Here is a 27,762-nt window from a genome sequence, read left to right as displayed (position 1 = left end):
TAAAAGTGAAATGGTAATGGTAACTGAAATGGCCCCTGAGATAACAGCTCAGGGTGGCTGTCTTATAAAAGATCAAGAGGGGACATTTTTGCTTTAGAGCCCCCCTGTGCAGGTCAGTCCACAGATGTCCTTGAATGTCCCTGAACACACCACTTAAAAGGGCAGCTTCATGTCTGTCTTACCTAGCCTCAGAATATACTCCGAAGATTTTATGTGAGATTCAAGCCCCACAGGATTTTCCTTTTTCTGTAATCGTGGGGAGTTTTCCTTCAGTATGCGCTGCAGACTCCGCCCACCCAGCTCTCATCTGGCAGACGCCGGAGTGGCTAGGCAGCGAACCCGGCTATTGGCCGACGGTCTGTGAGAGAGACACCCAGAGAGCGAGAGACCTCGGGAGTACATGAAGCCGACTGTTAACTTCAGGCTCTGTTCACCACACAAAGTCGGTCTACGTTAGGTAACGATGAGTACATCAGAGTCCTTGGATCGAATGGAACTCTGTGAAAGCCTGCTGACATGGGTAGGTGATAAAGTTAAGTTTTGGGGGGCTTTTTTTCCCCACTGACAGACAGTTCTCCGGCGCCGGCGATGCTAGCTGGCATTCATGGCTAATGCTAACTGGATGAGCTAGTCAGCTAGCTGAGGTAACGTTAGCAGGCTAGAGAAAAATGACACGGGCTCACGCTGGTTACGTATGCAAGCCAGCTGTTTTAGCTGCTGATGTGTTGCTTGCTAGCCACCAGCAAACACTACACCCAGTCTAGACTTTAATTTTGATTCTAGCTCAATGCTATCGTGTATATTAGCTAGCTTAACTTTTCTAATGCCCTGCCGTATGTTGTTAGGGGATCAAACGGCAGACGTTGGCCTTGTTATGGTTCAGCGAAGGTTTTTTTTCCTCTTGATAGAGAATATACCGTTACAGCTATGTGTCTGCTTTGAGTCTGAATTCCTGTCATTGTTGTCCGGTGTATCACTACGTCCGCTTTTCCTTCCCCATTCCTCCTCCCAATCATACACGCCACATAGACGGCAGCTAAGCTAGCTTCCCGAGCTTATATTTATAACGTCAGCGACACCCTAAGTCATTCTAGTGAGCGCCTGAAACACATATCTAAGCTATCAAATTGAATAGAGATTGTAGGATCACATGCTACCGATCGGTGCATGTTTACATTGTTGAAATTGCTGCAGCTATGTGGCAGGAGCTGGGATGTTATCCAGTATTTTTAGCTTAGCTATTACATGTAGCCTCATCTAAAAGCAGAGGCATTTGATGTCTGAATATGCTGATGTGGTCATGAAAACCGAGCTGTGTCACACTTCTGTTATGAATCTCTGAATCCAAATTAGACAATCGGACGGGGCAAAGGCAATACTTAAAGTAACTGAATACACGTTTGTATTCTTCAGCTTGCATCGTCAAAACAGTAATCAGATGTTTAAACAGACCTGTGATATCACCGGCTGAGATGACATGTGATGGAAACTGTGCATAGCTGCTTCTGTTCCCATAAGAAATTTCTGTCATAAATATCAATAGTGTGTAGTGAAAACATGGAAGTGGTGTTGGTGACAGGAGAGCTGAGTACAAGAAAGCATGTGGTCATGTGCTTCCTTACATGTCACGCAATCTGGTTTCAAATCAATTTGTGGATTGCCATCTGTGCAATAGTGAAGTCGGCATTTCTTAACTTGTGTGTTTCATGTGAAAATGAAAAAGAATCATTAACTGATTTAACTACGCGAACAAAAACATCCAGTTTTTACACAGTGAAGTGAATGTCTTTTAAAGGAAAAGATTATTTGGTACAAGATGTATTTAATTCAACCACAGTTGTGGCCAATCTGCATTCTGCATCTGTCGCCTCCGCCTTTTGTTGTCATAGCTTTGCTTATGCAAGACAACTGAGGGTGGCCTTTTGTCTTGTTTCTAGTAATGATGTGGCTGGCAAACATTCCTCACACACCTGTTAACTGTGAAGTCATCACACCGAGTTTGACTGATTGTCTCCAAAACACGTGAGACCGTGTAGGCGACAATAAATAAATTGATGAGAGACTCATACGTAGCCTTACTAAGTGAATGTGAAGTCTGCTGGCTTACTAACGGCTGCTTATGAGGAACACTGTTGCTACATCCATATACACGATGTGGCGCTCCCCCAAATAATAGGATTTATTGTTCAAATGATACAATGGCAAACTCTCACTTTTGAATGCTGCGTTCACTATCTTCCCTTTCACAATGAAGACAGTATGTAAAGTATGAAGTATTCCATGGTACTAGTGTGGAAAATACAACCAAATGATAACTAATTTCTGCTGTGCCATTCGGAGTGTATCTGCATTTATCTGGTGTTTGGTTGCTTGTTGCACAAAACCAGTTTGTCTAACAAGATAATGAGATGCAAATGATCAAATGAAATCTCATCACATTGTAGTCAGTCACTGCAGAATGATTACAATCCTTCAGTTTTTTTTTAACTCACATAAATAGGTTTGTGCCTATGTTATTAGATTTGGTGTAGAAGAAGGTTATTGAGCTGAACACAGTTATTGCTGTGGCCTCAGCTGCATGAGCTGTATGTTATCTAACTTATCAGTAAACATATTAATATCTGTTTTGTTTTACCGATGTGCTCTGCAGCTCATATGAAGCATGCCTAGAAATGACTGGATACATACATATACAGTATGGAGCATCACCCCTAAAAAGAATCCTGTGTGACATGTATGGCTTCCTCATGCTTTACATGGAAACGATGCACTGGGCTTAACATTGCAAAGACAACTAGGCGCATCGGCTGCATTGTGCCATGGTTATTTTTGAAGCACGTGTTTTTGTGGCATGCACATTCAGTGTTACTGTCAAAGTTGTACAAGGTTGGTGTGTGTTGCTATCCTTCCTCTTAGGGAAACTGTTATAATCAAACCCAAGAGATGATGATGATGATGATGTAGTTTCATGTGGACATTTGGATGCCCATGATGGTGATAGTTTAGAGGGGAAAGTATCCTCTATAGACTGAACATGTTCATTGTAAGTTGAATAGGTTGGAATTATTTTTTGCAGCCCATTTCTTCAGCCCTATTCATGTGACACAAGCTTTTTCCACTGCTCAACTGCCCTCTTTACCAACTGTTTCCACAAAACAGTAGGTGTGGATTTCCTTTTTGACCTCAGAACATCCGGGGAAACTTTATGTCCACACTCATTTGGTTTTAAATGATCATAAACGGACTACTTATAGATTAGAGACTCAGAAGTTTACATCACAGCTTTTTGTGTGTTTATTTTCTATTTTGGTGCCCTTCGAAAATGTTGTCATTACATCAGATATTGTGCATGTGACTCACATGGCTGAGGGTATCAGGAAATCCACCTCTCAGCGAAGCATTTCTGGTGTTTATTGTCCATTCTTTAAGTTCTTAATACAGTGTTTGACATTCTCACTACAATTCTCCATTCTCCATTGAACTCTGCCTTAGCTGTTTTAGCAGATTGCTATGGTTGATGTGATCAAAGCAGACTGACTGTAATCTGGCAAGACAGTGGAGCATCAGTCAATCTTGTTTAAATTCTTCAGTTCGCATGATCATTACATAGCAGGTCACACATAGATAGACTAACAGGACCTAAGATACTGTGCAGAGATATACTGATAGTGCAAGGTGCTCTGAGGTGGACATCCAGTACTCTGAGAAAGCATGTATAAGCTACTTATCCAGTATTGTGCAGTTTCAGTGGAAGTGAAACACGCACTCAGCTGAAAAACAGTATGAAACTAAAGCAAAAATAGGGCTGATTTACAAAAGTCCTATAAAAGTCAAATGTAAACACTACTGTAGAAATGTAGACATAAAACTTAATATTAGAATTCCAAGGCCCAAAATTTAAAATTAGGCGGATATTGCTGTTGAATTTTAGAGGATGTTTTTGATGTTGAGTAGCTTTGAGCGGCAACAGGGTAGCTGCTTAAGCAGTATTGTGCACTAATGAGAGTGAATACAGAAAATACTATCTCAATAGATGCAGAAGTATTTGTTGACCTCTGTATACTCTGCAGTCAGTGCTTCAAGGTTGAATGATTATGAATATAATCATAACAAGCTAATTTGGACCTACTGTCACAGAGCTATCATTAAAGAGATCTGATGCCACGAGCAAAATCAATAACCGTTTGGATAGCTCTTATTAATCCTTCAACTCTGTGGGTGAAAAGCCAATGACATTTAGCCCAGGAACAACAGCTTAGAGGTTTAGAACATGGCCTGATATCTCTCCACGGAGAGACATTGATTTCAGTCTTGATGTATTTATCCAAATCATTGTAACGGGCAGCTCGATTCAGCCAGCAAATTGTAAGTAGGCAAGCAGACGATAGACTGTCACGGCCGATTTATTAATAATACAATATGGTAAGTGTCTTTATATATATGACACCTGATCAGCACATCAAGGCATCACAATGAATAACCTCAAAAGTCACGATTTATGTGCCATCATTAATTCAGAACAGATCGGACAAAATCGTGGCTGATGGCTTGTGCCTGCACAAATACCCACACAGCATAAAGCAACTCAACGGCTCTGCTCGGTGGCTTTTCAAAGGACATCACATGAGCGTATGTTCTGTTTGAAGGCTTTGTAATCCTGTCGTATGTACACTGGAGTTTTTCGAGACCTCACATGCATGTGGGGCTTGTGTGGCCATGACAACCTATTGCTGCTGGGAAAGAATAATGTAGGTTGTTAACACGGCTACCGAACGCCAAGAAGGAGATAAATACTATTAGACTGCAAATTGCAACGGTATACTGTAGTTGCTCAAGTACCTGGTAGAGTGAAGGCAACAGATCTAAAACTTCAATTTAGCTCTGGACAAAATAGGTGTCCGTTTTCTAACTTGACTTCAAGCACCAGGCATGTTTTGGAAAAAAAAAAAAAAAGTGTGGTTATTGGTGTCCTTGATTACTAATCATCCGTAAACATAGATAAAACATATCAGTCGTTACATAGTGCCATCTCACTTTGTTCACCATTTTCTCTGAGGTAATGGTATCTACACACAGGAAGTGAGCATGTAACCCACTCTGCCATCACAGGAAAGGGTGTCATCTCGATTGTGCTATAATATATATTTGGCAGCACTGTTCAGCAGAACTGGGGGATAATGATGTGGACTCTGTGTGGGTAATTGAAGCGGGTAAACTTTTCTCTCCACTGCTAGTTGGTGTTATGCAATCAGGGGCATTGTTTTTGGTTTTGTGTTGGCTCCGGGCCAGTGGTTGGCTTCAATTACTCGCTGCCCGACTGATGCGCAGTCTTACAGGTGCTCGGCCCCGGAGGCAAGTTAGTAGGATTCGGAATGATAAGAAAGATATTGTGAGATCAGGTGTGGGCGAGTGTCATCCGCCATACATGCAGTTATTCAGCAAGTGTGAAGGAAGCTTTTAGTGGAAGTTGGTGGTTATTAGTTCAGACTAGGGGTGTCAACGTTTACAATTTTTTCTACACGTGTAAACGGGGCTTCTAACCGACGTGTACCCGGTTACACGTCGGAGATTTATGATCTCTTCTATCGCAGTTGCGGTAGCACCGATGCCAGCAGCAGTCTCTCCCTCCAACTTGTTCGGGTGTTTCCATCGTAGGTGGTTTAGCATGGATCCCGTGCTGTTGTTGTAAGCCAACTTTGCCTGACATAGCCTACACTCAACTTGATTTCCACTGGCAGTTTGTTCAAAAAACACACAGTGCTCCGCTTGTTGACCGCCGCCATCGTGTCCCCCAGTCAACTTGAAGTGACGTGACGCGACACTGGCTGTGGCTGCGGGGTTTTTTTTGTTTTTTTTTTTATATAAACGTAACATTGTGCCCCATTCATCTATTATGCATGCGGATAACTGCGCTAGTGGGAACATTTAATTGTATAGTTAGTTAATGTTATTATCTGAAACTTTCAGGCAACATTATCTTACTTTCACTTTTAAAAATTGCGTCCGTCCAATTTTCCTTCGGCCGTCGGTATCAATTTATAGCGGGTCGGCTCTGGTACGGAATGTAATCTGTGCTACTGTCGGAAAACGGGTCGGATGCGGTGACCTGTGCAGGACTCTGCTCTAAGTGACCATTTTAATCCTCTAGCCAATTACCAAGCTAAATATCCAACATGCTAGTTAACGTCAAAGACTGTGGTGGAAGACGACGGTAAAATATTTCCACTAGATTTATTTATGCCTGAATTTTTAAGGTGTGGCGGCTTTTATTTTGCCGTGGCGGTGCGCCACAGTAAATTACATGTAGAGGAAACCCTGAATAGTATATATATTGATGAGAAATGAACGAGGAGGAGGAGGAGGGGAAAAAAAGACGTGTAAACGGTTATTGATTTTTCTAAACGGTTATGATTTGTTATCGGTGTACCCGTTTACACGTGTAGACGCTGACACCCCTAGTTCAGACATTGACATTAGCTCCAAATTTGGATAGTTTTAACTGCCTTTCAATTGTTGAATGGGTTTAAGTTTGGGAAACATTTAGGGACAGGCCCTAACTGGTGTTGCAAAGGTCATTTTACAAGGCACAAGGTTTGAGGCTCAAATTATAGCAGACGTGTTACACTTCACCTCAGTCTGTGAATATGAAGTAAAACAACAGTTTAAAAGCCTTTTAGAAACATTTTAAAAACATTTAGGTCATCTTAATTTCTTATCAGGTGACGGTGTGGATGCTATTTTGAGTGTCATGTTGCCCTCGTGTCATGTAAAGTTTGTCCTTTGCTGTGTACAGTGTTGAATGTCTCCCTGTTTACTGATCCCGGACTCTGCTGATAAATAATAACACGGGGCTCCTAAATATATCTCTGCGGCTTATCGAAATACTGCTCCGTCTAATAGATCAATGGACTTGCTTCTAAAGAATCAAAGAAAAAAAAGGATTCAAGCACAGCAAATTCACATTTTCTTCTAAACAATTTAAACTGATTGAAAACAGATTTTGGCTACTCAGTAGTGGGAGATGGTGTGGGTCTTGCATCATGTTTATTTTAAGTAAATGCAGCCAGTAGTTTCATAGCAGTGGATTGAGACAGCACTAAGTGAAATGGTATTTATGCCAACCCGGCACTTGTAGCTGGATTTCACAGTAAAATTATTTTGATTATATGTTGGAAACTATGACAAGCTGCACAGTGTATGTAAATATGAAAGTCCAGCTGCTGTCTGTCTTAAAGCTCTCTAATCAGCTCATTTTAACCCAGTTAATTCATGTGGATCCGGGGTAAATGCTGCATCTGGTATTCAACCCTTGTCCCTTGTTGCCTGGCGAGCTTTCCAACTTTTCATCCAATCTGTTGAACGCCATACTTGTTGCCTCTTGGCAAATCTGTGAAAGAAGGCTCGAGAGCTGCTGTGAAAAGAAAATTGAGAGCGACGAAAACCGTGCGGGCTGAATTTCAACCTCGTCATTTTCTTCCTGTCAGAATTCCAACATTCCGGCTCTCAATTTCCCCTCTCCCTTTGGCACGTGGACTGTTGGCATGCAGACCGAAAACTATTCACTTCTGTCTGGGCAGCAGACTTCACTGTGGGGGGAAATAGCGGTAGAGAAGGATATGAAGGATAGAAATAGAATAAAGACATGCCCAGAGAGGTCGGAAGAGAAAAGATCTGAAAAATGTGATAGCGGTGATGTAAGAGGAACTGAGCCTTGACGACGAGCGAAGTTTGCAGGAGCAGTGAGCGTGACTGTGTTTACGCTGACATTGAGAGAGCTACTGTAGAAAGATACCATTGAATTACAGTTCACAAAAGGCTTTTGAAGCCTTGTATCTAAACAGAATAATTAAATGATGAGCTTGAAATACAAAAAGAACGAAATGATGGTGAAAAACTAGAATGCGTTACATTAGTCTAACAAAGTAGAGAGACTAATCCAATCACTGGTTTTAATGTTGTTTACCCTCTCTGACTTCTGATTCACCCAGGGTGTAGGAGCTTGTTATATGATGTTTGTTGAAAATGCTGGTGCAATAAATAAACTGGCAACTCGGTGTAATTACATAGTTTCATCCTACACCCAGTGCTCAACATCTGTTTTTTTGTTTGTCGTTTAGATCCAGACGTTTGGTGTGGAGGCTCCATGCAAGACAGTAGAAGACCTGACGAGCGGTATCGTCATGGCCCAAGCTCTGCAGAAAATGTACGTTTCCATTCTTAAGGCGGTGTTGTGTGAGAAAACACATTATTTGTTCGATTGTTTATAAGAAAAATAAACAAGACCTGTCCAAATTGTTTGTGCCTTGTGCATCACACTTTTTAATCCCCATTCTCGTGTCCGTCTGAATTTTCAGAGATATAGTGTATTTCAATGATGCTTGGATTAGTAGAATCAAGCCAGAGGTTGGGGACAACTGGAGGTTAAAGGTAAGAATCAGATTTTGTCCTTTTACATAATTAGGCATTCATGGTTCAGGTTCTATTAGACTAGTATTTCGACCCCTCAATCGCTGCTATAGCAGACCTTTCCAAATGTAAATGAATGCCGTTTTTATTCAGAAATGATAATTATGTGTTGTTGCTGCATGCTCCTAATGACTCAGGTGATCCAGCTCTGTTACACTTAAAAATATAGAAGTATTTGATTGAAGTAATCAGCATCTTAACCCTTTTGCAACCTGTAGCACTTATTTTACACTATTTATTTTTTGTTTCAGATCAGCAATCTAAAGAAAATTCTCAAAGGCATCCTGGACTATAACCAGGAGGTAAGTAGAATCAACTGTATTCATTTAGCATCAATTCCCAGCATCCACATTACATAAGTAGTTGTTTTGTTGCTGGCACAGAGAACTTGTGACTTCCACCATGATCCAATTTCGTAGAATTGAATAATTTGATTAATTTTGGAGACCTTTTGTCCCCGTCTAGATCCTCGGTCAGCACATCAATGACTTCACATTACCAGACGTTAACCTCATCGGGGAGCACTCTGACGCAGCGGAACTCGGGAGGATGCTGCAGCTTATACTGGGCTGTGCTGTCAACTGTGAACAGAAACAAGGTGCTTATCCCATTCTTTGAGTGTGTTTTATTAATGTGTGTGTGTGTGTGTGTGTGAGATGCTTGATTGTAGCCCATAATGTTGCCTTTCTCTCCATGTGTTCTCTAGAATACATCCAGACCATAATGATGATGGAGGAGTCGGTGCAGCACGTTGTCATGACGGCCATCCAAGAGGTGAATGATCATGCTGTTTAGACCTCTCATATTAATAATTGATTGATGAGCAGAATATGGTGGGATTGGTCAGGTAGAGATTTTTAAGAGAGTCAGGGTTGTGGGGAGGATTGACATAAACAAAAGGTGCAACTCAATTTCTTCCAGCCATCAACCTTTTTATGTCTGTTTCTGTAGCTGATGAGTAAAGAGACGCCAGTGACGGGAGGAAATGACTCATACGTGGATCTTGACAGACAGGTAAGGAGGCTTTATAGGCGCTCACTGTGGTGCCCTTTAGTGCGTTTCTGTTGTCTGACAGTGCTGTCAACCGAATCGAAATTCAAGAAGGAACAACGTATGCTCTGTGGATTTTACTGATAGCTAACTTGTACATTGTTACTGTGTGAAACTTAAGCCTTTCCATGCTTTTCATACTATCAGGAAGTATTTAAGTATAAATGTAACTTGATTTTTATGGCACAAGACTGAACATTTACATGACAAACTCACCCTCCAGTATCTGTACTTTCTGTTCCAAATGTCAACACTAATGTCATTTCACTTGAAGCAGTCACTATAAAACATGCCATAGAACTCCCTCCTCATCCTTCCTGGCCACAGACCTGTAAAACTGCTGGATTTGTGGAACAGCTAGAATCAGCCGAACCGCTATGAAACTGTGCCATAAATACTGTGTACAGACTGCCTTAACAACATCTTACACAATGTTTTGGGTAATTGTATTTGTATATGCCTTGATCCAGCATATTCTTGAGATGTAAATGAGTGTTTCTTTAGTCTCATCCAAGTACACAGGAAGTCATGTGGAAATGAAACGAAATCTGCAATCTGCTTGTGTTCTCAGTATAAGAAGACAGTAGAGGAGCTGAATGACGCCTTGGCCACAAAAGAAGAGATCTCCCAGCGGTGTCGTGAGCTTGACATGCAGGTTGGTTTAAGGCAGTTGTAATCCTTCATGTTCAGGCCATTTAACATCATAGATCAGTGTGCTATTCCTATTTTGTGTCTCATGAACTGGGAAAGACGTAACACTGCCGGTAGGTCTGGCGAGGTTGGAGAGGTCAATTAGTTCAAGACTCAGGATTTATCTTTATTGTCATTATACCCAGCTACAACAAAACTTTGTTTGGCATTCTCTCCATAGTAAAATAAAAGACATTTAACTGGAAACAGACTGTAGAATAAAGACAAATAAATACAAGCTAGAAAATAGAACAGACAAGCTATAAGTAAGTAAAGGCAGCATCAGTAGGGAGGTGCAGATTGTGTTGCGAGACTAATTATAACAGTGACTCATTTTGTAGTGGGTGGGTATGAGAATAATTGACATTGAATTTATAAATATTATTATTATTTGTGGCTGGTAAAAGTTGCTCTGTAGATTGTCAGGCATCATTAGTCAGTCTTGCGCAGGGATAGTTTTGTTAAGATATAGAAATTAGAAAGGTAGAAAATCAATCAGAAAAATCGGAATAGAATTCAGAGGTTCATTATGTAAAAGACTGACCAATAATGTAGATAAATAAGTACTTGTTTTTTACAGTAACTGTATAGTTTGCCTTAATGTAGTTAATTGTCAAATAGGTTGAATATATTCAAAGTATAAGAAGAATCCCATGGTAGGTATATGCAGTATTCCCACAATCCACCTGATAAAAAGCTGTATTCTTACTTCCACATTCTGTAACTCCTTTACTATCTAACTGATTTGTGTTACTCTTCATACTTTTACAGCTATTTTTTGGTAACACTTTAAAACGGCTCCCTTTTTGTTGCACAAGTACACTAATTACATGGTATCAAACCGGATGCTACACATAGACTTATTTGCTTTTCACATCGATAAATTCAGTTTCACTTCAGAGCAATAAACTGTTGCAAAAAGGAGAACGACGCGCTCGTTTTATCCATCATTACAGAAGTTGTTGATAATGCACATGTTCATCTTAACATTAACATAAATGCTAATGTCACAGTTGTTGCTCAAAACCTGAGCTGCAGTTTAAGGTGTGACCTGCTCTTCTCTTCTGTGTCCTCTTATTTCCTGACTTTTTCAACACTGTGTGCCTTGCTTTAAAGGCCCTCCATGTCCAAGAGGAGCGTGATAGACTGAGGTTAGAGTTAAATGAGCTAGAAGAGAGGGTAAATCCAAACTTTCTTTTCTTTCTGTCCTTTTTTTCCATCCATGGTTTGTGGTGTGTCTGAAAGTCCTGGATTTTTTTTCTCAGTCTGCTTGCTCCAGCATCCTCCCGCGGAATCCAGAGTCCCCCTATCCTGACTATGTGTGCATGTGTGTGTACACGTTTGTGCACAACTGTTTGTGCACACGTATACACATGGGCCCCTTGGGGCACAGCAACAGTTTTGTGTGGGCGTCAGTTGTCACCCCTTCACTAAAAACCCTCTGCCTTTTTAACGTTGGTGTGTTCCATGCTTTCTCACAGCAACATTAGACAGAAGGGTTAATCACCTGGCTTTTGGACCCAGGATAGTTGTGTTGAAGATATATTTACACATGCTGTTTATGATTTATATATGATTGAACTAGTATTTGACTTTTTTCCCTTTGGATAAAAAAGCACATAAAGGACCTTGATACTAAGAAAACTGGAGCACTTAGCTGCACCATTTCACCTATTAAGTATGTTTTTAGGAAACAGTCTTCTGATTTTGAAAGCAAAACAGCTGAGTTTCACTAATTGCCCTTCTTTTGAGCTCTCCTGAGCAGGTCTTTTATGCAATACAGGCTTGTTGCAGTGAGAAAATTTACACACTGGTGCAAGTTTTCCCAGGATGCTCCAACATAACAGTGTTACTAACACTTAAAGGGCACACTCTTCGTTTAACACAGAAGGGTGCTAGAAAATTTAAATGGCAACATTGCATTATGTAGCACTGTAATGGCTTACAAGTAACACAAAATAAATTGTGCAAAAAACAATTTAAAGATGTTACAATAGTTCACTGTATTGAGTCTAGATGCCTCAGGCTTACCAAAGTAAAATACAAGTGATATAAAAATATGAAATTCCCTCAAAATTTAACTCAACACAAGTCTGTACAGAGAAGTAGACGGAATATTAAAACCTAAATCAGCATCTTGTTTATTTATAATATCTTGTATAGTTGTTGGTTTAAAGTATGAGCTGTCAACATACCGTACTTTAACCTATAGACTGAACTCAGCTGAAGTACTTCAGTACATTTACTGACTGTAAACCTGTTAAACTGCGATTCACTGTTTAACATTTCATGTTTCTCTGAACAGAAACTGTCAGCCCCGCTGTGTGTTTATCTCTGTCAGCTTGTTTAGCCAAACACACTGCAGAACCACAGGCTGCTAACAGCTAATTTGCTCTTCTGCTGTCGATTTCAACACAGATTTGTTGTTCATGATGTAGTGAGAGAGGAAAAAAATTATCTGCTCCCCTTTCAACAAGGAGTTTACAGCGTCTTTTCAGATTTTAATTTGTTGTGTACTTGATGCTTACATATATTCATAATGGCTACATACAAGAATTCCTTTTTCGCCCTGGAGGGGGAAAATCACTGTTCCTCCCAAACACATTTTCTATCGCCCCGGGCACAACGGGATCCTGTTAGTCTCAAGCTCTACCCTCTCAGTTACTATTTTTATTTAGTTTATGTGGATGTCACGTTTGCCAGTATCAGCTGATGTTAAGAGAGTATTCTGAAAATCTCAGAAAAGGCTAAAGGCCTTTCCTTTTAAATCAAGAAGTAAGAAGGGTTTTTGACTTGATCCTGGCAAACCATTAACAATCGGTGTTGAGAAATCGCCATCTATCGTAACGCCTGGCTAATAATAAGGGCTTATTTATTAGATATGTAGTCAATGCTTATATTTGTTGTTATTACTTAGTAATTATCATCGTAACCCAATAGAAAAATCAGCTTATGCTTTGCTTCACGTGGAGTTTGATACCCTGTCTATCACATTGAGAAGGCAACATCAAACCATATGTAGCCCTGTTGGAGTTTGTTGGTTTGCCTTGTTGACATGTGTTTGGTGTGCCTGCTTTATAACCAAAATTGATGCTGCAGTGATTGTGAATAACTTAACGGATGAAATGAATCTTTGTAGCTTGAGAGTTCAGATTTGAAGGGTTTCACTGTAATTTCTTCTAACTCGTTCCCCTTCTCTGCCTCTCTTCTTTCTATCTCGGCTGCCTTTACGTCTCTCTCCATACCTGCTCTCTTTTATCCCTCTTCCTCCATGTCACCCCCATTTTCCCCTCTTGTTTTTCACATTTTTCGTCATCCAAATCCTCAACTTCTCCCTCCTCACCCTATTCCACGCATCTCACTGCTCGACCGTTTCTTTCCACTCCTTTTTCTTTTTGCATTTCCGTTCTCTGCCCCCCTTTTTCGTCATCTTCCCTCCCACAGGTGGCAGCGCTGCAAGAGGAGAAGAGCAGTTTGCTCGCAGAAAACCAGGTCCTGATGGAGCGACTCAACCAGTCTGACTCCATAGAGGATATAAACAGCCCCGCGGGACGCAGACACCTCCAGCTGCAGACACAACTGGAGCAACTACAGGAGGAAACCTTCAGGTACAGAGCTACTAAAGGGAGAGGGATATTGTCATGTAAATAGCTCAAATTTAATTGACTGATTCTGATGTCAAAGATGATTAATGTTGCCAAATCTTCCTTAGGTTGGAAGCATCAAAAGATGACTACCGGATCCGTTGTGAAGAGCTTGAAAAAGAACTCTTGGATGTGAAGTCGCAGAATGAAGAGCTCACGTCACTTGCAGATGAAGCCCAGTCTCTCAAAGATGAGATGGATGTCCTCAGGTAGGATGGGGACTGGTGACATGATTAGCTGAGCAAAGCAATCTAAACAGTGAACAAGAAAAGAGATTCAAAACATGTTTTTAAAAAGCTCATCAAGCCTCAGAGAATCACAAGTTTCAATGTTTGGACATGTTAAAGATGACAGAATGTGACAAAAATGTTTAATTTAACTACTATCCTGTGATAACCTCCAGAGCATTGTAAAGCTTTCCCTCTTCGTTTCCTTCCTGGTTGCAACATCACAAAATATAACTGTTGTTTCCCTGCCAGGCATTCTTCAGACAAAGTGTCGAAACTGGAGGGCACAGTGGAACACTACAAGAAGAAACTGGAGGACATGGGACTGCTCAGGAGACAGGTACACAGTCGCACACAGACAACAGCAACCACCTTATATGTTATTGTGAGGAGTTTGACTCGGTTTTTCTTACAGTATACAGTATCCATTGGTTTGTAAGAAACAACACATACTATTGATATCTCTTACTAATCACACCTATTTTATATCTACGTAAGAGGGCACAAATGAAGCTTACATTTCTGTCACTGTACTTCAGAATAAGCTCATGGAGGAGAAGAACACAGTGTTGGTGCAGGCCAACGTCGGCTTGGAAGAAGAGCTACGAAAGGCGAATGCTTCCAAGGCCCAACTGGAGACATACAAGAGACAGGTACCCAACCAACAGCTGTGTTGATGTTCACATAGAGCTGCAGCAAATCATTATAACTGATTAGATGTCAACTATTCAATCAGTTGACTATTTTGCTAATCAGTCGGTTTTGGTACATTTTTAAGAAAAATTATTCAACATTCTAAGAAGATATTTTGTTTTATCTGCTCCTCTATGACAGTGAACTTAATACATTTGGTTTATAGACAAAACCAGATATTAAAGGAAGCACTTTGGGAAACACCTATCAACGTTTCTCACCGTTTTCTGATATTTTATAGACCTAACAACCCTTCAGTTCATTGACAAAATAGTCCAGAGATTAAATTAACATTAAAATAATCATTGGTTGCAGCCATGCACATGCAAGAATGTGAATGTACAGTATATTTATACTTTTCATTAACTTGTCTTTGTCTGTACAGGTGGTTGAACTTCAGAACAGACTGTCAGAAGAGTCTAAAAAAGCAGACAAGATGGAGTTTGAGTACAAGCGCGTCAAAGAGAAAGTGGACTCCCTACAAAAAGAAAAAGATGTATGTACAGTTTACTTTTATTGATATAAGGACTGGTACACTGTAGTAATTTCCTCTTTAACTGTACAAAAAGATAGATATCCCCACATTCAGTACATGTTCTCAGTTCTATTTTATGAAATTAGATGCAGTAACTTTAATTTAGCATTTTGTACAACAAGTAAGAAGAAAGTAAGCTGTAGGTAACTCCTATAGCCATATTATTTAAAGTCAGTCACACCTTTTCTCTTCCTCTGTAGCGTATGCGGACAGAGAGAGACTCTCTGAAAGAGACTATTGAGGAGCTACATTGTGTCCAAGCCCAGGAGGGACAGCTTACATCAGGTAAAATTATCCAAATATGAGCAGCTCAACTTGGCTTTATTTTTTTAGCCACAGTGTTATTCAGTCAAGCCTGGATTGTTGGGTTTACCCTGTGGGTACGGTACTGTCTTGTTTCAGGTTTGTTCCCGTTGACCAGCAACGACGGCTCTGATTCACTGGCTGCTGAGATCACCACCCCGGAGATTAGGTATGACTTTAGAACTGCACGCTTTGTTTCTCTTTGATGATCTTCAGAAAAAGGTGGTGAAATAGACCTGATGGACTCAAATCAGACTGTCTAATTTATATTCAGGTGGTTGGTTATGGGAGGCTGCGGTTCACTTGTCAGTAGCTCAATATTACATTTTTATGGTTAACTCAATAAACCTGGTTGCAACTTGCATGCCTAACGCACATCAGTCAGGAAGAAGAATAGAATTTGACAGATGCTTTACACCGACAGGCGCAGACAGTTTGAGCCTTTGCTCATTTGGTGTGTCTGTGTTGGCTGCTGTGCACTTTGTAGCCAGATGGTGTTTTCTAGCTGGTTCCTCTTGGTCAGTCTGCTGTGTAAAGGGAGACGAGTTTGGCCTAAATAGAGCCGTCTCTGTAGCGAGTTATGTAATAGTTGTATGTGAGTTACATCAGCCAGACCGCTGCTTTTCAAGAGGGCTGGGTTTTCTGCTGCCAGCATAGCATGCCTTGTGGACCAGGAAAAATGCGGATTTACCTTAAGATCCTAATCCTCTAAAAGCTACTCATTGGGAAAGAAAACACACGGTTTAACCCTCTCCAGGCTATCCTTTACCCTCTAGAGGTAGAGTAATGAGAAAGTGCTTGTGCCCTGAGGTGATGTCATATCCTGCAAGCTTTCGAAAATGGAAGTAAGATGTTGCAATAGCGAATTTTCTTGTGAGACCTCTATGAAGTAGAGCCGTGTGTGAAATGCAGAACGCTAACTGGGTGTCTTGGGGATTAATTCTCATCGATTTATGTCTGTTGGCTGTCAGTTTATCTTCCAGCAGTGAGTGTGGAAACCTGAAATTCTTTTTGCTAGATTCAACCTGTTGCTTTAGAAGCTACATCTGGGATTAATTTGTGCCTGTCACTTTTCTCTAAACTATAAAACAGCCAGAACACCAGCTGGAAATTTAGTTTTTTTTTCCCCCTCTCTCAGCCTGCAGAGTAGGAATCAGAACTCCATTGGAAGAAATCTGGTCATGTTGGTGTCATATTTTATCCAGTAGGCTGTATTGGAACCTCTTCTCAGGCCTTCCTTTGCCCTCTCTGGCCTAACATCTGCCAGCGAGCAGCTCAGAGTTTGTCTGGGAACATTTAGTGAGTTCCTCAGTTGGAGAGGAGTCAGCAGCCACACCCTGAAAAAACAAACAGAGAGAGACTGTGCTATCAAACAGCAGATCCAAGCTTATCTGTTCTGTAGTTAAAGTATCAGATATGTCCCGCCCTATCCCACTGTATAACTCTCTGCCTTTATCTTTCCACCTACATTTTTTTTTTACCTTTTCTCCTTTGTACTGTGCATAGTGCTCTATTTTTCTGTTCTTATTTTATGATCCAAAGAAAATATATAATTGGGGAAACTGAAAGTGGGTGGTAACAGAGTACAGAACTAAAGAAGAGAACCACACTGTTCAGTGAAAGCAATATGTTCCCTACCTTGCTTACACTGTGAAATAAACCTGCACCTAATTAGGTGAATTATGTATGGGGTCGGTGAGTACAGGTGAAAAACAATCAATAGTGTTTTGTTTTTTTCCGGCTGCATGTGATAAGTTATTCGTTATTATAAATTAACACTTGCTTGTGTCCTGTGTGTGTTTTCACAGAGAACACTTGATCCGTCTTCAGCACGAGAACAAGATGTTGAAGCTGGCCCAGGAGGGATCAGACAACGAGAAGATAGCGCTGCTGCAGAGTCTACTGGAGGACGCCAACAGAAGAAAGAATGAACTGGAGACGGAGAACAGGTCGGCAAACAGCACAGAACCGTGCAGCTTTAGAAGCTCCATTTCTCTCACTTGTGTTCAATACCTCATTGAAGTTTAATGAGAATAAGAGCAAAGTGAATATTCTACTTCCTAGGATCTTTTGGTCTGTTCATGCAGTTTTAAAATGAGGGAAGTGTTTCCCTTTGTGGGAACATTGGTCAGTCTCCCTTTCATTTCCCCACAAAGATCTTCTTGATTTATCCTGATATTTCAGTCAATGACCTTTTAGCCGGAAGCCTTCCTCTCTGATGTTTTATCCTCTCTGTGTGGTTTGCACTTTGCTCATTGCTCTGATCTCGTCAAACTGGTCTTTCTGTGCTTTTGATCTAGGCTAATCAACCAGCGTCTGATGGAGGAACAGAGTCAGGTGGAGGAGCTTCAGAAGTCTCTTCAAGAACAGGACTCCAAGGCAGATGATGTAAGTAATGAATGTTTAGTCTATATCGTGTGTGTGCGTGCGCACGTGTGTTCGCTTTTACATAATTTCTATGTTGAAAGTCCTTATAGCATCCCATTTAGGTTGATAGGACCATCGTGAGCTCAGCGACAAAGATTTGCAGTAGTTCTTGTAAAAGCATTCACTTTCAACTTAAGCAGACATTTTATCGCTGCCTTCCCTGTTCCTTGTCTTCTTTAAACTAGTTCTAGTAGAGGACATTTAGGGAAGAGGTTTTGAGCGTCTCCTAAGAATGTGTACGAGAGAGCTTGCACGCATGTTTAGCGCCATATTTCATGAAATTATGTCTTTATCAAATAATTAATCATGATTTAAAATGCCACTCTGGTTCTGTTCATGACAGCCTGTGTAGATTTTGCATCCCATCACCAGCATTACATGTCTGCCTTGAACCATCTGTCTTTTTCACTTCAAGTTGAACCAAACGTAATCTTATTTACAGTGTTTAATAGACACAGTAGCTGTCTACAGAAACAATTACACAATGCTTAAATGAATCTCAACACCATAACAATTATGCAGGAACTGCTGAAGACATTTAATCTGGGCAGAATTATCAGTGCAGTTTGAGTCGTGAGGTCATAGAGCTGGTGTGTCAAACATCAGGTTCAAAGCTCGGAAAGACACCGTGACGGATCGAAAACCATCCACATGTGGCAGATCTGTGTTTCTTGCCAATCAGTAAAATACTTGTGCATTTTCTTTTCAAATAACGCTCCCACTGTCAGACTATAGTAAGTATAACGTTGTGATTCGTGACTTTAGAGGTGTTTGCTTAGTTTTTTGACATCCCAAATCAAATGTGTAACAACTCAGAATGTAATGAATTTAGACGTTGTAAAAATGGTGCATTAACACAATGCACACAAAAACATAAAATAAGACTATCAAAAAGCAAAACAGTTTCTTTGCTAATTAAAATGACTTATTGGCCAGAATCACCTCAATATATACTCAATATTGGGTTTTAACCTGGTATTGAGGCTTTGAAACACTGAGTTGCTACACACAAGTAAGAGGTAGTTTTTTCCTTTCGGTATTCTGAATTTTCCTGCTAAAAGTAGAGAGGCTTTCATTAGCCTCTAGCCATCCTCGTCCTCTCCATGGAGATCTTTCCTGCCTGATGAAACCCAACTGTCCTGGCTCTTTGATGCCATCTGATTTGTAGTGGAGAAATTCTCTTTAGATGATTTTGCTGCACACCTTCGACACCACATGGAGTGGTACTGCCTGTGCATTACAGGCTCAAAAAACGTAAAATATGACAACACTTACTTTGAATTAGAAAAGTGTTGTGTAAATAAATATTTGGGATTATCCAACCTAGAAAATCCTGATATTACCCACACAAAGTTTTGTTGGAAGTCTAAATTAGTTTTCTATTAGTTGCCTTACAGTCATTCCAGAGCCTTACACTTCCCTCTGTTGGTTGAAAAGGGAAATACAAAGTGGCAGCTGCTATAAAAATGAAGAAAACAAGTTCTGCATTTATCTTAACAGAGTGTTTCTAGTTTGTTTGATGATTTTGAAGTATGTGGTATATGTTGTAATTATAATGTTGTAATGTTATGTTATAAAACATATCCCTTCCATATGCTCTTTTTTCAGTCTTCTATTCTGAAGAAGAAGTATGAGGAGCACATGTAAGTTATCATCTTACAACCCAGAAATATATTTTTCTGGGTCAGGATAAGATAAAACTAGACATTAGATAAAACTAGGCCCAAAAAAAAACACATTTGTGATGCTGGCGCTTTGTACTCTTCATCAGGGAGAAACTACGAGAGTTGAACAACGAGTTACTGAAGAAAAACTCCTTCATCGACGAAATGGAGCCTAAATACAACGCCAGCTGTGAGTTCAAAGCCATTCAGAATGTGTGAAATGCAGCTGCAGCCTGTTGACCTCCATCCTCTCTAGCCATCTGTTCTTATCATTTTTGACGAAAACAAACTTTTATGTTGCTCCCTCTCAGCTCAACGAGTGGACGAGCTGGAAGAGGCATTGAAGAAGAAAGATGAAGACATGAAACAGATGGAGGAGAGATACAAGAAATATCTGGAAAAGGCCAAGAGCGTGAGTATAGATTTATTACCAACAACAGGTGAACTACCTTTTGCAGAGTGTGCACTAACTATGCTGCTTGCTGTAAATTTGAGTCAACAAGACTGTGTACGTAATGTAATTGAATTTATTCTCCCCAGGTGATCCGGACCCTGGACCCCAAGCAGAACCAGGGCTCAGGTCCGGAGGTCCAGGCCCTGAAGAACCAGCTGCAGGAGAAAGAGAGGATGTTACACTCACTGGAGGTAATCGAGTGTTGACATGTTCTAGCAAACGATCCAGTGGACTCACAGCTTGTAGCTCAATAGGATTATCTTAAAAAGGACTTGAATTGCTTATTTTTTGTTTGACTTTCCCTATAAACAGAAAGAGATGGACAAGACAAAAGGCCAGAGAGACTACGAGGAGAAACTGATTGTGTCAGCCTGGTACAATATGGTAAGAAGGACCTGCACAGCCTTGTCACCACTTTGACTGGTGTGCCATGTTGATTGTGGCACATTCCAATGTACAGCTGAGATTTTATGTGAAATAAAGTACAATAGCACTTGTCTTAATAAGTATAAGAGACAGTCAATCAAAGCAGGATTAATTGGCAACTACTTTTTAAATGGTATGGTAATGGTCTAACATTATAGTGAACTGCACATTCTCTGCTTTTGGACTGCTGGTCAAACAAAAAATATGTTTTGATCAGAAAAGGAAACGGTAGGAGCACTTCCACAATAGGGATAGGGATACATGTAGACATAAAAATTTTAAGAAAACTGCAAGGCACTCTCGTTTATAGTAAGTGAGTCCTTAAAAACAAATTCAGACGAATAAAGTCTTCATCAGGGAGTTTGACTCCCTGACAAAGGCCAAAGTGATGATGAGATGCCTCAGAGTTGACCGTGACCATGAAGTGCCAATAAAAGCATTTTTAGTAGTTAGTTTAATAGTTTAAAAGAAACATTTATTGATATTAAAATGGGCTTTAGACTATAGCGATGGATGTTTTTCAGTTTTCTGATATTTATGTCAAATTATTTGCTAATTTAAATGACCATTAGTTTGAGTCTTAAGCTGTCAAAACCTTAATGGACAAGCTAAATATGTCAGTTCTTTGTGTTGTGTTTTTTTAAGGCAACACCATTTGCTTTTATGTATAAACTTTAAAACTCTTTACCCCTTTCTAGCACAGACCCAATATTGTGAGTCCTGATCACTCACGGATCATGCATGAAGGTGTTTTAACCACTAGAGGGCAGCATATGCTTTTCTATAAGCTTAAATAGTGTTTGCTCTATTAAACATTTGATCAATAGCTGGTATTAATAATTTTCATTAGATGTTAAATCAGCACTGCAATGTGTTTGGCTTAATTTGCTTTCTCATGCATCAAGATTAGTGGAGTGATGGTAGCTAATTCTCTGCCTGCTCTTTAACTATGTGTGTTAGAGCAGCTTGGTGCTCCTGTATAAGCTCATATTGCTCTGAGTCTCCATCTTACTTAGTTGTTATACTGATGGTGACCATTAAGAACAATAATAAGACTTCCTTTGTGTCTTTTCCCAGGGTATGTCTCTGCAGAAGAAGGCGGCTGAAGACAGACTTGCCAACACCGGCTCCGGTCAGTCGTTCCTGGCCCGGCAGAGACAAGCCACCAGCACACGCCGCTCCTTCCCAGGCCACGTCCAGCCAGCTACCGCAAGGTAGATGGAAGCAGGGCAGAAACATAATGCGACAAACTACCTTACAAACCCCCCTGAACTTACATGCAGTAGATGTGCCTTTTTGAGGCGCTCTATTTCCATTCATTTCTAAAGGACGTTCTTGTTTCCCTGCATTCTGCGTATTGATTTTCTTTGTTTTTTTTCCCTTCTTGATCAGATCCATGAGGTAGAGATGCCAGACAAGGCTGCCCAAATCATGCACCACTTTTTTTTGTGTCCTGACTAAGCATATTTTACCCAGACTTCCTGTGATGACAGACTTTTTCACACCCCAGCATATTTAATAGGGCCTGTCCAATCACTCCAAACACCCTCTCTTCCTCCCTCTCAACCACTGACTCCCTCAACCTGCGCTCTGTGGCAGACATTTGCCAGGCAGGTAACCCTGAGGCCGAGGCCGAGAAGAATGGCATCCTCCTGTTACGTTACTGTCATTTTGTTTGGAAGAACTACTCTGCTTGTTCATGCAGTATTTATGCACATCTCTACCTGTGATAGCGTTTGAGGTTCATCTTGTTTTTTGACTGGAGTTGCCAGATCTTCTTATGATGTAGCTTTCAGCAGGCAACCGCTGGTTTCACGTACATGTGTCAATGTTGAACATGGTGATAAGTTGCTCTTCTGCCGTTTCATTAATTTGAAATCAGTGAATTCAAATCAACAATGAGCAAAAATGACACTGGGACATAGGAAGATATATAGTCACATGTAAATGTTCCATTTGCTTGCTAAATTGTGTGAATGATCTCTCATAGGACGACTTGATTTGGGAATAAACAGCAATAACTGTGTGTGAAAAATAAGTTCCCCCAGAAAAGAAGGCTTCAGCTGTTGCAGCTGTTTCAGAAGTTGCGGTTTCAAACTAGATTGTGGCGAATATCAATGTGCACAACAAACATATAGACTGCTTTTAGTTATCCGTCTTAAAGAGCCACTGTCGAACAAACTGGGAAAGACTTCAGTTCATGTGGTTTTAGATTTTACCAGCATTCACCAGGTTGTCTAAGACAACAGCGTACGTGCCATAGTATTACATCTAAATGTTTTTACCACATTATTTGGTCGATATTATTGTTGCAATACAGCAGGCTTCCCTTCTCACACTACACAGAGAGAAATGCGATGAAGGAATGTCTGGTCATGAGCTAGTAGCTGAGTAATGCAGCTGGGTCTGGGTGAAGGATTGTAAATCCACTTTTATTCAGTGTAGCTCATTGAAGTGGATCTACTTCCCGTTTTCTTATAGTAAAAATGTCTTTCAGTGTGTTTCAAAGGGCCGCTGTGTAGTTTTGGAGAAGAAGTTCAAAACGTTTAATATTTACAATATTAATGAGGTAACAATACAAACTCTGAAATATTATTATTTTTCCATGAATACACAAGCTGTTCTCGGAGGAAAACAAGGTCCCCAGACTGTTGTGAGCTAGAAAGGTGGCAGGGTCTGCCAAATATGTCCAGACAAAGTGAAACGGAATTAAACTGTTTGTTTCTTCAGCAGGAAACAAATCAGTCCATGAAGAGTTTACTCTTCTGATTAAAATTTCTTTCCAAAAATCTACATAGTGCATCCTTAAAGGTATTTTAAGCAACCACTACACAGGAGTGCCCGTGTCACTTTAAATAGGAATCATGAATGCTTGTTGCAGGTGTTCCTGTCCTCTCTCTAACCCATTTTTCTTCCATTCTGTTTACGTCGTCCTTGTTTTTAAGGCACATCATGACCGACCTCTTAATAACACGATGGACTGTTAGAAGCCTTCAAATTAACCCAGTTCACTTGCTGTCTGTGTGTTCAGAACTCCAGGCAAACAGGCCCCGCCGTCTCACCATTGTCTCTCTCTCTCTCTCTCCTCCCCCAACAGCAATGTCACTGCATGACTGGCACACCAATGAACCAATGAAACAGTGGCCTGTCTGTGGCCAGGCTGAGGCACACGATGCATGAACTACCTGCCTGTCTACTGTCTTGCATGACTTTGCATTGACTCGAGCCTGCCAATAACCAGCAGCAGCGGCGGCGACAGCATGAGCACTAACAACCCTCTGCGGCGTCATGCATTGTTACCTCCAGACAAGCCTGAGGAGGGATGGGGTCAGAAAAAAAACAAAAAAAAAAACCCTCACCCTCCTGCTCCCAATTAATCTCCTCTCCACCCTTCCAGCCTCTTACTGCTCATGTCCCCCTGCTCTTTGTTATCCTCGCCATTTTCCCTGTTCTCCTCTCCTCCATCTCCCCTCCCCACTCTTCATGGACATGCCTGCTTGTGCTTCCACACTCAGTCTGTTACAATTCAATCTGTGCTACAAACACCTTAGACAGGGACACGATATCGCAGTTGATCAATTAATAAGCCTTTTTCAGTAGTACTTCTGTGTGACTTGGCGTGGGCTGGCTGCTACAGGATACCTCAATGACATATTTTTCCACATATCTGTTTGTATTTACATAGTAGGAGGAGAGTTGGCATCAGTGTGAGAGGTCTGCATAATGAGGAGTCAGCTCCCCTTTAAACCTTAAAGACAGAGTGTGTGTGTGTGTGTGTGTGTGTGTGTGTGTCTCATGCAGTGCTTCTTCCCAGCCTCTCCTCAACATGTTGCTAGGTGGCATCATTAGAAGTGGTTTTACCTCAAGTATTAGCGAGTACAACAAGTTTTGGATTTCAGGAGAGCGTACAGGGCATTACTGTGTCGGTCTGTAGGCTTTCTGAGAGTTAGCATTTGGAGCATAGGATGGCAAAATAACTTTTTTTTTAATGATTAACATTGTTACGGATATGATTTATGCAGGATAAAAGCCCCCTTCAAGCCTACTTGCAATTTGTCTTTAGATGGAATTTAATGACAGCGTAGTATCGATTCCTCCATAAAAGAGTCATTTGATACACATCAATATTCTGTCTCTATAATTGGCTTTAGTGTTATTTGTCTTTGTAGCAAATAACATGATTCTAATTGAGCTGCAAGAAATTTGATTAAATCATTGCCTTAAAGGTTATTCAAAAATTAAAGGTGAAATATTTAACATCAGAATTTTTCAACAGATGGTGAAGAAACAACAGATTTGATGCAAAAGTATTTATTGTGTTGTTTACTGATGATAACATGCTAACGTGTTAGTCCCATCCTGCCCTGTCTCACAATAACACTCCCGGGTCTCTCTGGATCACAAGCTGCGTGGCTAACAAAGCAATTAGCAGCTATATAGCAACTTTTAAAGATATGAAACTGTACATTAGCTCACGCAGGCTAACTGTACATTCATATGGTTGGATTGAAAAGGCTAATCATTTAAAAACGAAGAAAGGGAAACTATTGCAACAATCTGTAAAGATCCTGCTGATCCCAGATCAAACCCTCATTTAATACATGTTCAGAGTGTTCACACCAGCCTCCATAATAATCCTGCATTTGTTTTACGGTGTTCTGTTAAGTGAAAACAATCGTTTGGCGCTTATGGACGAAGTTGACTGCTTAAACATGCAGTGTTAACCGCAGTACATGAGTCAAACAAGATGGGGAGACCTGCCTTGGTGTCGCTTTAAGGCATTCTGTACATTATGTTTAGCTTTTTTAATTAATGTCTTATTTAAATTTTATTTCCAGAGCGTATTGGTGGTATCTGGACAGAAAAGAGAGACTAAAAAAGAAAACAACCTGGACCTAATGATTTATGCATATTACAGGCATAAGTGCATACATTTATTTTCAAATGAGAGAGATGGTTGAATCCTCTAATTTAGTGCCTTTTGTTAAGACATATTAACGAAAAAAGAAGACTGGCAGCAGTGCATGCCGCCTTTTAACACCAGTTTTTTTTTTATTGTGTTATTTAAAAAGAGAAAAAAAAAAGATAGATTTCTCGACAAAACCCTTGTATTGTTTAAAGTAGGCTTAATGAGGGCTTTTCTTCTGTATTTTTTAACCTATTTTACTCATAAATGTTATATTGTGTAACCTTCATGCCGTGCATTTTTATCTTAATGGCTTATTTATTCTTTTGCCGCTTGTACAGCAGTGTTGTTACATTTTTTTTTTTATATATATATAGTAGTATTATTATTATATCGCCACTTATACTGTTACAATGGATGTGAAGTTTCCATATGACGTCAGAATACTGTTACAGAGTACTTGTCTTATGCAACAAAAGGAGACGATGGGTTGAAATAGTGTTGTGTCTTTTCTCCGTTTGATGAAAACGACTCGAAGGTGATTCGCCTGTAGAAACGGTGTTGAGTCAGATCAGTGTAAAATTGAGAAAAAAATGCAGCAATGTTACATTTACCTCCAGTCTCTTCAGAGGAGTTTTAGAGTTTCTTAGAGAATTACTACATGTCATATTTTCTCATGAACAAAAAAAAAAAGCACATTTTACACTTTAATTCACTGACTTGTTGGTGAATTTACTGTGACCCTACAAATCATCCTATTTTTGAGTTTTGTAGTCACAGCTGAAAAAACATTACAGAAATGGTTGAAATTCAGGTCAGAGATGACACATTTTGTCCAGTTCTGTGCTTGTTCTGTCCGAATCTGTTTTTTGTTTTGATTTTGTAAACCACTTGCCATTAACATCCACAGTTTGAGCTGTAAGCTATATTACACACAACTCTCTTAACCGTCCATCCCCATTAGCAATCAGTTTAGTAAGAAATCTGTATATAAATGGAAAACATCCACGTTGAGGTTGACCTGTTAAAATTTATATCAGGGATGTTGGGGAAGCATTTTCAGTTATTTAATATCTGACTAAGAGAAATAATGACAATTGTGTTGACCCCTTATATCCCCAATTAAGTCAGCCACTATATTTTGTTGCATATGTAGGTCTGTGTGTTTACTCTATTTTATGGACAAATAAGTAGATATTGGAGGAAAGATGCTAACAGTCATCTAACCAGAGGAGCCAGATAGTATGGGCCATCTTCAGACCCTTTTAGAGCTAATTACTAGTCAGAAAAGAAGGTAAGTTGACACCTCGATGTTGTTGAAGCTATAACTCAAAATCTTTCCTTAGTTTTAATGTCCGAGATCAATTTTCCGAATGACTATTACGGTAATTTTCACAGAACTCTTATCATATTGCGGTGTATTACTTACATACCTACAGTTGAAAAGAATACCCAGTGTTCCCTAAAGTGTTACTTGACTGCTAATTGCACTGTGGGCCGGTAATAAAGGTGTATTTAAGAGATGAAACAAACAACATGCGGCTGTTAAACAGGTCACAATCTCTCACTATGCGTGCAGTGTTTGCTGTATTTTTTTAATCATTGGCAAACTTTTCTTTACATATCGAAGTAGCAAATAACCTTCCATTTGCCAAGTTTTATAATGCTTGTATACAAACACACTATGTACATACTGTATGTGACAGTGGTAGAGGAGGTGTCTGGCCATTTGCGAATGAGGAAAAATAAGACTCATGTTTAGTTAGATGGATTTCATATAGCACCTGTCCGACGAGGACCTATCGATGAAAATGTGCTTCCTACACTGCGAAACTTGGAAATGACATGTGTAAATAAAGCTTGTATAAAACAGGGTGCCTGTCTGTGTTCTGATTTTGACATTTTCATAGATCAACTATTTAAAGACCCTTTTCAGTCCAAAAATTAATTAACCTCCTGCTTCACATTGTTGAATGTTTGAGCTTCCCTGTGTAATATAATGTACATGCAGAGTTTCCACATTTTCTTGCTAAAAGTGTAATTTTCCTCGTATCTTGTTGAAAATCCAGTTTTCAGGGGCGGGCCTACGAGCACGATTTGTGACATCACAAATACTTTGGGAGCCAGTGTTGTTCCAATAATAAGCACACAGTCAGTCATTCTGTAGCCCCAGTTGTTGTGCCCCTCAATTAACACTAGCATACATTATGGTAACAATTAGCTTTGAAAAGACCCTAAACTGGTTTTGAGAAGCCAAGATGGTCATTTTAAAACATT

General features: G+C 40.2%; 1 protein-coding gene across 4 annotated transcripts; it reads left to right on the top strand.

Moving 5' to 3' along the window:
• Positions 1–279: 279 nt before the first annotated feature.
• On the top strand, positions 280–27,360 carry hook3 (hook microtubule-tethering protein 3). Of its 4 annotated transcripts, none has more exons than XM_030435465.1 (25): positions 280–520; positions 8,118–8,203; positions 8,355–8,427; positions 8,718–8,768; positions 8,932–9,064; positions 9,173–9,240; positions 9,418–9,480; positions 10,088–10,171; positions 11,323–11,385; positions 13,651–13,814; positions 13,919–14,059; positions 14,330–14,417; positions 14,617–14,730; positions 15,156–15,266; positions 15,506–15,590; positions 15,708–15,777; positions 17,417–17,557; positions 17,909–17,996; positions 19,644–19,678; positions 19,807–19,889; positions 20,011–20,111; positions 20,240–20,344; positions 20,466–20,537; positions 21,657–21,793; positions 23,677–27,360. In XM_030435465.1, exons 1-25 carry the CDS (start codon positions 464–466, stop codon positions 23,690–23,692), a joined length of 2,229 nt encoding a protein of 742 aa, XP_030291325.1. In that variant the 5' UTR covers positions 280–463; the 3' UTR covers positions 23,693–27,360. The 4 variants fall into 4 exon arrangements, with proteins under 4 accessions (XP_030291325.1, XP_030291326.1, XP_030291327.1 ...); XM_030435466.1 differs by having other exon boundaries at positions 21,972–27,360; XM_030435467.1 differs by lacking the exon at positions 11,323–11,385.
• Positions 27,361–27,762: the final 402 nt, after the last annotated feature.

Source organism: Sparus aurata, chromosome 12, assembly GCF_900880675.1.
Source record: "Sparus aurata chromosome 12, fSpaAur1.1, whole genome shotgun sequence".
NCBI classification, from domain to species: domain Eukaryota; kingdom Metazoa; phylum Chordata; class Actinopteri; order Spariformes; family Sparidae; genus Sparus; species Sparus aurata.
This window is presented reverse-complemented; position numbering and strand designations above follow the sequence as displayed.